The sequence below is a fragment of the Nothoprocta perdicaria genome, unplaced genomic scaffold (assembly GCF_003342845.1).
Source record: "Nothoprocta perdicaria isolate Ctin4 unplaced genomic scaffold, notPer1 scaffold_9, whole genome shotgun sequence".
Classification (NCBI taxonomy): domain Eukaryota; kingdom Metazoa; phylum Chordata; class Aves; order Tinamiformes; family Tinamidae; genus Nothoprocta; species Nothoprocta perdicaria.
This window is the reverse complement of record NW_020456198.1, coordinates 6,843,698-6,855,142: the sequence shown is the minus strand read 5'-3', so window position 1 is coordinate 6,855,142 and position 11,445 is coordinate 6,843,698. Positions and strand designations below refer to the sequence as shown.

General features: G+C 42.4%; 1 protein-coding gene across 1 annotated transcript in view; it reads right to left on the bottom strand.

The window, feature by feature from the left end:
• Window positions 1–1,565: 1,565 nt before the first annotated feature.
• The window catches only part of UROC1 (urocanate hydratase 1), a 35,149-nt gene continuing 25,269 nt past the window's right edge, over window positions 1,566–11,445 (bottom strand). Inside the window, exons 18-20 of the mRNA XM_026052478.1 lie at window positions 9,247–9,328; window positions 4,224–4,323; window positions 1,566–2,198 (exon numbers count right to left, since the gene is read on the bottom strand). Of these exons, the coding sequence (XP_025908263.1) occupies window positions 2,058–2,198; window positions 4,224–4,323; window positions 9,247–9,328 (323 nt within the window). The 3' untranslated portion in view covers window positions 1,566–2,057. The remainder of the gene's footprint in view (window positions 2,199–4,223; window positions 4,324–9,246; window positions 9,329–11,445) is intronic.

Sequence of the window (11,445 nt, the reverse complement as noted above, 5' to 3'; positions counted from 1 at the left end):
GCCGGGCCGGGCCCGGGCCGCCTCCGCGGCGGGCAGCCCCTGCGTTTCCATCTTGGGGGTCCCTGTAGCAGCGGCTGAAACCGGAGCCGCGGGGCGGGGCCGGGCGGGCGCCGCGCGGCGAGCGCGCAAACACGGAGCGCGGAGCCCGAGCGGGACGGGAGGCGCAGGGGAAAGACGGAGCGCGGATGTGCGGAGCGGAGCGCGGGCGGCGCTGGCCACGCGGCCACCCCTGGCCCCGGGCGACCTCGGCGCCCATCGCGCCCGGACGGGCTGCTCCACGTCGCACGTCCCGTCCGCGGCCTCGAGGGGCTCGTACAAAGGGGAGTGCTCAGTGACTGACTCTTTACAGACAGATTATACCCCGCATTTTCAGGAAATTTTCAGGAAATGCGGGGTATAATTCCCCGCTGTTTAAGGACAAGGGGAGGTGATCCCCTCTTCCCGCTGGGAATGACCGCGGAGCCCCCGCGGCTCCGGCAGGGGGAGCTGCGCCCCCGCCGCAGTGAAGTGCGTCGGGTCTCAGCCCGCGGCCCTCGGGCCCCGCACACACAACAATCACCATAAAGAGCAGAGTTGTCAGACATGGGATAAGCAACCCCCGAGTTCGTTGCAGAGCCCCACTTCTCAGCACAGAGAGGCTCTGCATGTTCCTCCTAACAAAACTAGCCCTGCGCCTTGCGTAAAGACTAACGGCTTTATAGGACAGTGCTACCCAGCGAGACCTTGGGCCCTGGCCAGGGTGGTTAGTACTAGGAGGTAACATATAACATATGTTAAAGGAAAAGCTGTTAAATCTGGCTGACAGCTATTCGTGTCTCAATCGTGTAACTTGGGTTTTTTCCTTTTTTTTCATAATATGAAGCAATTCCATCCAACTGCAGATTGCACTTCACAGACAGCTCAGCTGCAAGCAGATGCCAACTCACACTGCTCAGCCGGAGACATGCACAGTACGTGAACAGAGTCAAGAACTGCTTTTCCTGAATCACAGAAAAAAAAATGCCCTTTTGCTCACTTGGCACCAGGGACAGCGCTGGGGTGCAAGGGGCTCACCTGGTAGGTACCACAGGGTCCAGCAGTTCTATCATCGTAAGACCACAGTGTGCAAGATCTCCAGGAAAGCACATTTCCATTTGCAGAGAATGGCCAGAATGGGAGAATGGAAACCGAGATGAGTAGCCTGTATTGTCTTGGGAAAAACTAGAAGCCAGCACTAAGCATCTAGATTTTTCACAAGGTTTCCGTATGTTTAGAAGATGTTCCATCTTGCTCAAGCGGAACAAGCTTTTACAGCAGAACAGCTCATCAGTGCGAGCCAGCAAACTGGATAAAGAATTGCACCATCTCAGACTTTCTAGTATCACATTTTTCTGGCCTTGGTATAAGGCATTTGGAAGTGGTTTAACACTTACCACCCTCAGGCTTTTCCACCCACCCTACCTGGCAATACAACCTGCTCCTGCTTGTAGTAAAAATCTCAGGTGACCATTTTCCAGGCAAACACAGACACACGATAGCTGCACTAACCACTTGCTATTTATTTGTCCCTTTCTATTGCAAACGGCAATCACTGTCACGGCAGTACAGAAAAGTTTGTATCTAGCACATGTGACATCATTACACCATCATCTGAAGATTAATTCCACAAGTCTTTTCTCCCACGCCCTGTGCAGCTGGATTTCATGGCTATTTGCTGTTAGCAGCAGACTCCAAATTAGGATGGAGAGTTCCAGTTTCCAATTCTACAACTGATCTGCCAAACCTAAGTAGATATTTTTTATAAAGTCTAATTATCAGGGATGAACTTCAGTTCCTTTCTTTACAGTGAATAGTACCTTACTGTAAATATCATTCCAAATATGCTCCTGACATGAGTGGACTTAGTTCTGTTGCATAGAGATTCATGTCTGCCCTACTTACGATTTAAAGGAAAAAAAAAGTAACTTCCTTTGGAGGAGACATGTGCAAGGGTTTTATGTAGCCAGATACCAAGGATGGATATCAAGGAAGCAACTTCAAAGTGTGCCTGCATGGACAGTATTGCATGTGGAATACCATTAGTGTTGCAAGGCTTGCTCCAGGATGCTCTCATCTGCCACCTTGTGAGGCAGCGTCACCTTCAGCGTGACGTTCTCCTTCATTGCTTGGCAGATGGTTTCATAAGCGTAGTCATTGCCCGACCAGCAGCGTCTGGCAACCTGTCAGGCAGGAAAATATTGATTGATAGGTGTGAATATTCTGCATTTCTCTTGCCACATCCCATCTTACCCAATATTTATGCAAATACAGGCACACAATTTCATTGCAGTAAGTCTTTCAAGTCCTTGCCAGTTCCAAGTTTCCTTATTGATGAACCAAGTAATTTGTGTAACATCTCCAAATATCTTCATTCAAAGCATTTTTATGGGTAGCTTTGGATGGACTTGGTTACCTACTATAACATACTGTTGGGTTGATAATACTCAGGTATCTTATAAACAGATACATCACAAAAGTCCCTCCCTCAAAATAATCCTATTCTCCATCCCAGCTCTGTAAAACTAGCAGGTGTTTTAGGTAATGATATGGTTTAAGGAATCAGTGCTTTTGTAGTAGGATACCAAAAATGTAAAGTAGGAAAAATGTAAAGATCACTTAAAGCATTTTGAACTATAAATCAAGGAGTCAAATTCTGTGCTAGTAGACACAGATTCCCTAGATGAATAAAAATATCAAGATTTGGCCTAAAGGAAATAAGTACTTCCCTATATTCTGTAACCTTACAAAACTAATTTTGTTAAGACTTATAAATCAGTGCCTGGAATATTTAGCCAGAATATTTAACCAGCTTAGGTTCCAATATCTAAGTACAAGATTAACCTAAGGCTAATAATAAGTTGCCTGGGTCACATCAATAAGAGCTGGAAATTACCTTTTAAGTCAAAAAATCAATTTTCCTGTCACTCACCTTTGATTATTTCTAGCAATACATTTTCTGGGATACATTTCAGGCTCTTTCCAGCCTTCTATACAAAATGAGCAACATAATGGATTGTCTTTTTTAAACATGTGCATGAAGGAGTGAGGTTTTTGTTTGCAATAAATCAGAGCAACAAAAGATTTACTGAGTTCTTAATAGGCAGTCATTGGTGAACAGGGCTTGTTAAGAGTTTGCCTTCATGACTCTAATCTGCAAGTTAATACAGTTGTCCTGCCTTTCTCTCGATAGTTTATTAATATGATATTTGAGATCTAAGACAAAATACATACAAACTGTTTTTCTTTTTCCCCTACTCCTCCTGAGAGATAGGTCCTTCAAGGAAAATATGCTCAAGTCTAAGGCAAGAAGGAATTCCCTCGTGCTTCTGAGAAGTAAAACAACAAATCATGTCAGCATCTGCAAGGAGTTCCTTTAACCCATCAAGTCCTTGTGAGGTTAAGCCACTCTAAAACAAAACAGGCTTCTCCATTAATTGGCCTATGCATCGTTACACCTTCCTGGATGCATTTTTGCAAGTATTGATTCAAGATATCTTGACACAAGAGAACTGACTCCGTCTGACTGAACCAAATAGCCATTTGTGCCATTTCTGCTCATTCAGAGATGGCCTCACAGTCAAAGACAGGGCACATCTGAACACTAATAGAAGGCAAAAACTGGCTGTAGCGTTAGCAAGGGCTGCACAAGCTGGCACTTAAATGGCAAGTGTTATTGTCATTGCTGTGGAGATAAGGAACAAACATCTAATTTAAAATAACCTTGAACTTGGTTCTGTTTTCTTTTTCTTTAAAAAAAGCCAAACAAACAAAAAAGCAACTCACACTGTGATATGTGGAAATGATCGGACTCCTGTTTGCTATAAAGTCAGGGGGAGTTCTCTGGACATTTTACAGCAAATTCCTTACCCAAGAATTTTTCAGACTTTTTTTTTTTTTTTTTTTTTAAATCAACTCAAAGCCCATTGAAGTTGGTTAAAAAAAGAATTCCATTGATTTCAGTGGGATGAGGCTCATTCATAAACAGCCCGTATTAGGAGTGGACAGAATGAGTCATTTGGCCCATCAGGACTATTCCCGGGATGCAAAGGGCAAGATCCCACACTCTTATGCTCAATTCCCATTCAGTTAAAATGAGCAGGAGGAGGAGAACTGGAGTACCTGAACAGCGCTAGCCCCAAATGAAGGCACATTTTGGGGCAGGAAGATGGTATTTATAATTTACGTATATAATGAGTTTTGCTTACTCCATTGGAAACATCCCAGCTGAGCATCATTTTAGCTCGTTCTTCAGCCTTCGCAGACCCATCCAAAACAAGGCCAAAGCCCCCATTGATCACTTCACCCCTATAAAAAAAGTTGTTAATAGTAATAATAATAATAATACCAAAACAACACAAAACGATCTCACAAAATGTGCAGAAGTGAATTTGTTCAGTTGAACTTGTGGAAGAAGGATGGGAACACAGAAATTGTGCTGAATAAGAAATATTATCAATGGCTTTTTTATACCTTAGAAAAGTAGCCAGGCAAAGGCCTAGCCTGGAATAGGGCAGGAAATCTGTGCTGTCTTCCCCCTAATGCCCAATTGCTGGTGGCATCTGCTCCAAGTGCAAGTGCCAAAGCAAAGCTCTGCACCTCTGAGCACTGCACCCTGTATGGGCTTTAGAAACCACAGGTAAAGACATGTTAGTGTTTCTGATGACCAAAGAGTTACCTGTCTTGGGGATTTTTAGATCAAACTGTTCATGTTTATCACCCAGGGTCTTCTATGTCAGCAGGACTGTGAGAACTGTATACTTATTAAAACAGACAGATGGGTCTATTTATATTCTCTCGGGACAAATGAGAGTGTGTTTTATTAAAAAAGCGTTAACCATCCCTTTGCAAACATCTGCCTCGATCGTTTCAAAATCAGCCGTTTGCTTTGTATGAGAAACATAGATGCTTAAAGACATCAGAGCCAACTTTGAGGAGCAGACTTGTTGGCAAGAGAGGAACAGAAATACACTATAGACTAGCAGATAGGCTTGGGAGAAATACCAGGCTGGTTTTAAAAGAACAGGGAAAACACGCGGAGCAAAACATCTTGTCTGATTCAGATTCTGTCTGCTCTAGTTCCTGTTTTGTTGCATGTGGTGAATAGTGGTGAGGATGATTGGAAAATTATCTGCTGCTGTAGATCTGTAAGAGAGTTCTGGCGTTACAAGCCAGCAGCTGCAGTGTTGGAGAGAAAGGGGACCTATCCTGCCCACAAATGCACGGGGTACAAGAGGAGAACACTAGTGAAGGTCCCTAGGAGCAGTTTTGTCCTGTATTTTATAGCTAATATAAGTTCATAATATTTACATAGAACAACATTGGATGAACCAGGTGCCTCCCAAAGCAGTACAGAATTATTTTCTACTGTATATTTTTCAGCAGCAGCCTGGACATCTCAAACGACATCATCTGTGGTCTCTTTTCTTAGAAGGCTACATTGGATCCTGACAGAACTGAAGTCTTCCTGAACAGAAGTCACATTTTCAGTGTTTTATTGCTCTTTACATAATGTTCATCCCCCTTCACTAGTTATAGGTACCAGCAATGTGGTCAGACTCATCAGTACTCATCAACTGTGCCCATCAGTAGGTGAGCAAGGAAATTAATGCAAGTTCTGCAGTTTTCAGTAAGTTACCAATCTCTGAACTCGCTCTCCATTATCATTATTAGAGTTGGCTGAAATACTTAAATACATTTTCTGTTGAAATACAGAATTTTCGTGAAACTGGCATTTCTCCTCTCAGGATGTCAGCTAAAGAATCGAGTTAGCAGGGAGATATTTGAATACCGTGACGCTGATATTTCAATACAAGCTGCTTCTTTTTGACTGACACTGTCAAAACTTTTCAGGACAAAACTTAATATTTTGTCCCTTGAGATTAATTTCATGCTGAAATTCCAGATTCTGTTTCCAGTCACATAAACCCCAAGAATCGACATCAATGTGTAAGTAATATCACAGTATAATCTCACCTCAAGTCAGCCTGCTGACAATACAGGACAATAAGAAAATCAGACCTCTGGACTGGTGCTTCCTAAAGATATTCCACCTGGCAGATGATGTTCATTCAGTAGCAAAGATCCCCTCTGTGCACAACATCCTGAAGAGCATCCCTTGAAGCTTAGGCATAAACTGTGAGCATCTGATCTCACTTGCACTCCTAAGTTTAGTTTCTCTCCATCCATTTCCATTGAGTTACTCCAGTGTAAATCAGAAGCACTCAACAGAATCGGCCCTGCTGTCTAAAAACCATTCATAAATTAAACACCAATGTTTCTTAGGATGGATTTTGTAGCAAAATCTCTCACTTTTAAAGGGGAGCTCTCTGCCTTCATTAGCATTGGGTCCTATTTTAAGATAATTAAAGAAACATGTGGCATTTTGACCTAAGGTACCTCCTATAAATTTCCAGATGTCTCCTTTTAAGGTGATCAAAGAAAACAAGGCCTCTCTCACAATCAAGATGTCACACTGTCAACAGTTCAATTCTTAAATTACAGCTGCCTTTTTGTTACTACAGGTTACTCGGGCTCTTTGCTAATATACATTTCTCCTGCAAATTAAAAGGCTGTAAGAAATGAATGACATTCATTTGCTGCATTTATAGTCAAGAACACGTTAATCTTAAGTCTCTCAAACAGCACATGTGATGCAGATTCCAGCTAAATAAATATTAATCCTGCATTTTTCTGTTTGCTGCACAAGGCTGTAGCTCTGAGAAATCAAAGCATGTCAAAGGTATTTCTCTAGCGTCTTTAGGAATACACGCCAGACCTGTCAACAGCTCCCAACCTCTGCTGGGAACTTGGGCAGCTGAAAACAGAGCAATTGCCTTTTCTGAACTCTTGGAACAGGGCCGTTCTGATGATAATTTTATTCCTTCCCAATCACGTTCATATCCGTTTGTAAACGCAGGTCAGCTTCCATATGCACTTTCACGCCTCCCTATCAGCTGCCTACAAGGTGCTTATTTTATTAGGCACGAGGAGATTTTGTTATGGCAAAGTCAACTGAACTTCTACCTCTGCAGAGGCAAGGCAAAACCTGAAAGCATCTTGCTTTTTCAGAAAAAAAAAAAAAAAATAATATATATATATATATATATAATACTGGCAGGGGGTTGATTTTCTCCCTTTTCCCACCTTTAAATTATTCTTCTCTCTCTCCTTAGAGGCAAAAGGCCAAGGGGGACAGTGCTCTAACTAGCCAAGTGGTGCCACGATTAGTTAAACCGAGCAGCACCACGTGTGGTGCAGAGGCTTTCGGCGCTCTCCAGCCCACAGCACCTAATGACACGACATTGTTACCACGTCCGAGGCTCAGCATGGAGGCTTATTAGGGCTTGTGCTGAGACAGGCCTAATTTTAATGCTCCGCATTCTTCACTGAAGAACAGTCGTTTAATCACAGAGAGCCAAGAAGGCTCCCAAGAACAAGGTGAGCAAGGTTCTGCAATGACAAGCCACAAAGCAACCACAGGAACTGATAAGAGGAAAATCAGTGCTTGCTTTTCCATGGATATTTTGATTTCAGTGAATAGCCACATGCTAATATTGCTCTTCATCATATAAGTGGCAGCACCTCTGCTCTGCCATCAAGGATATCTTCTTTCCAGTGATGCAGCTCCATGAAGGAACCAACTAAAACAGTCCAACTGAAAGGGCAGCCGGGCCCCTGCTGCTTTTCCAGAAGCAGGAATGGTCTCCACAGCCTTGGCCGGTCTCCCTTCAGACTGCTCAGAGGGCTGGAAACGTGCAGGAGGGACTGGCCTTGAAAAAGCCAGACTGAGATGAGGAACATGATGATTTGCACGATTTGAATTTGGAGCAAACATCATCAACACACTGAACAAACAACTTCTGGCATAAGCAATTATTTTTTCAATTATAAGAATTAAACAAGGATGAAAATACTCCAAATACTTTAAGATAATGCATGGTGATTGTGTTTGCTTATATTTCATGACCAGATTTTTTAAAAGGTTAAATTTAACAACAGCTCTTCAAACAGATCTAATCTGCTACAATCTGTAGAGACCGAGACAGCCAGAGAGAGTAGCCAGAGTAGGTAGGTATGCCAGTATGTATTTCCCATCCGTAATTCTGGAAGTTAAAAATGAAATCCTGGCCTTGATGGTTATCACTGAAATAATAGAGTCAGATTTTCAGAGACCTTTTTCTCCGCCATCCAGTTTTGTTTTCACATGTCTTCTGTTCAGTAGCTACTTCACTGAAATCAAAGTTAGTAGACTGCACAGGAGGGAATTCTCCATCTGATTTGAAGGGATATTTTTCTAGCTCCAACTTCCATCTCCAGAACAAATAATAAAGAAATAACCTCATATATTTCTGAGGATAACATCTGAAGTAAATTCTTTATATGTGACTTGCTCTTGTTAGCATATTCTGCAGAAACTGGATGGAACAGCGAGAGGGATCACTATGGTATTTCATATATATAAATATATATTTAATATTTTCACCAGCTACACCAGAAAACAAAGACATGGCTTTAAATGGGAGATACTTTGCTGGAATGAACAATCCAGGCTATCAACCCTACAAATGAAGGGGATGATTTTTTTTCTACATATATGATATTTTTCTCATTCTGTTTCCCAGCCTTGGTATTTCTCCCAGTTCTGTGTCCTAGGTGAAGGAGCAGCTGTTCAATCAAGTCTCTGCTTGGCCCTGGTCTTTTATCCTACTAGGCAGGAGCAAGTGGAAAGAAGAGAGAGTAGAGGGGTTGCTGACACCGGGGCTGTTTTGTATCAATAGCCCCTCATTGCACTTTAGCACATGGATGTTTATATTGGGGTCCTAAGGTCACAGATTTAAGTGCAGCTTAAGGGGAAACCTAAACATAATCCATCCACTAACACTCCGGTGGTGCATGTGTGAAGACAACTTTGGAAATGGGATTTGTTCAAAAAGACCATAGCAGATCATCTCTATTTAGTAAATTAACTTCTCCAAATCATGCCATGGCCAATGTCCAAAACACTTTTTCTTGATGCATAGGCATTAATTAAAAAAAAGCCTTGTGCAATGCCACATTTCACCATAACATGCATCCTTTCAGCCCTTGTCTCCAAGCTCATCCTTTCCACAATCACAGCACTCTCCTACTCCAGTAATGCACCCCACACCTCCACAGTTCCCTCCCCATCTCTCTCCCCCCAACATACACACAACAGTGATAACTCCATAACAAGCGGGTTCTCCTCACCAGCCAACACCACCACCGTTGTGCAAGGCAACCCAGGTAGCTCCTCTGAACGCATCTCCTACAAAATTCTGTACTGCCATGTCTAGAAAAGAGAAGAGATGTTACAGCAGCCCTCTGCTTTCCTTCCACTGACACCTTCATCATGATGGTGTGAAGTCACTGTTGGAAGCAGGGTTTACTCACAGCTTCTCTCACAATTACAAATAAATACATATATAGTGAACCATATCATGCTGGGAGAAACAGGCAAGAGATTATTTGTCCTCACTCCCAATAGCAGAAGGAAAAGCCAGTTTCCCTTTGTGGTTTGGGAGGACACTGATGTCTTTTGTATTTGTGATCAAGCTCAAGCAGACAAAGAACCTACCACCACTCCTCAGCTGAAGATGCATGGATATATGCAAAAGGACATACGTTCAGAGGTGGAAAGAAATGCACCCAGCAGAGAATAATAGGGTGAAATCTGCAGAAAATGTGACTGATTTTTTATTTGGGATTTATAGATCATTTGCTATGGTTTTAACAGTAAAAATAAACCCCACAGTCCCATTTGCAGATTCACAATTGTTACCTGTCTGATGGAAAAACGAATTTACTCAAGCATTAATTTATGTTAAACCCTGTCAAAAGCCCCATTATGTCATCCTTTATGTCGCATTATGTCACTTTAATAACCCAATTATCATAATTACAGTGCTGCTAAGAAGGAAGGGGAACAAGAGAGATAAAAAGCTCATATTCTAAAAAAAAAGCAGAGATTTTTTTCCTCAGCCAGTAGAGCCAAGGTCAGATGAGGATTGTGACAAGTAGACTAAGTAATAACGTCCTGTCCTTTGGCCTCAGTAAAGGTCACTAATGGAACAAATGTCTGTGTTGAAATACACTTTGCAGAGCCACAATAACCCATGCTTGGCCAGTGATCAGGCTGAGGTACTTATGGAGAAAACAAGGGAGACAGGGAAACATTCTGAAACAATCCAGTGTGTCAGAGGAACCAGTTTCAAGCAAATGAGCTATGGTGGGAAAATGACAGGACGGGAGGGAGAGTGGAAGACCTAAGGTGGCCTTTCCCAAGACCATTGAAACAAGTGGTCAGCAGGCTTTGGAATAGACCAAGTGGTTCATGTAATTTAGAAAGCATAAGGAAGAACTTGTGAGTGTGATAAAACTAGGTTTTAGCAAGCCTTGTTTCTGTTGCCCTCTACTGTGGGCATCTTCTGGGATTACTTAGTTGAGTCTTTGAGTGGAGACATTGATTTGGCTCAGCTCACTGTGCAGCTTCCCCATTTTCATACATCTTGTCAGAACCAAAACTGAAGTCTCTGTCCATCTGGACCACTAGAATGAGCCAACCTACTCAAACTGGAGCTGAAAAGAAGTAGTCTATGAGTGGAGCTGACACACAGCTATAAGCTTCATCAGGAAAGCAAAGCAAGGAACTTTCCTCCCAAAAGCAGAACCTAAATTTAGGCCTATTATGAACTGCCAGTCCTAATGGAAGTCATTCAGTATTCTCAGGCACCTCAATCATAATTTCTCTTTCTACAGCAGCTTGAGTCCTCATATCTCAAGCCTCTTCCTGGCTGCCAATTCATGACAGGTGGAAAGATGACTGAACTAAAACTGTGATTTTTTTTTTTACTTTATGGAGAGAAAATTGAGGAAAATTCAGGTTAAATTTTTAGCTCTTCACTCATTTTTTTCCTGTCTCCAAATTGATATTTCTTGAGTTTATTTTTCTAAAGGGCCATTTCACAATCTCAAAAGCAGATTCTGGGTAGCTCAGGTCAGGTATGCAGAACTAAACCTACGCAGTTTGCCCAGTCACACTGTGAGCAAGCAGCAAGGCTTGGAATCTAATCCAGAACTCCTGACTTCCATTCTTGTGCTTTTACTATCAAAGTATGTTCCCATATGACCGGAAAAGGTCCTTTCCAAACACTCCAGACTGTTTTCTTGAGTCCTTGCATGCTGAACGAACAGAGCTGGGAATCTGAGTGCTTTAAATAAAGTACTTTTATAGACCTGAGTTTGACCTTGCCTATCCCAAGGAAGTACTGCTGTAATTCTGCTCAGATTGCCTCTTTGAAGTCTCAGGGTGCAAAATTAAAATCAAATACAAGATATTGTCCGAGACAGACTACTCTCCATTTACATTCAGATAAATCTGGTCCATCTTCACCAAATTTTCAGCATTGC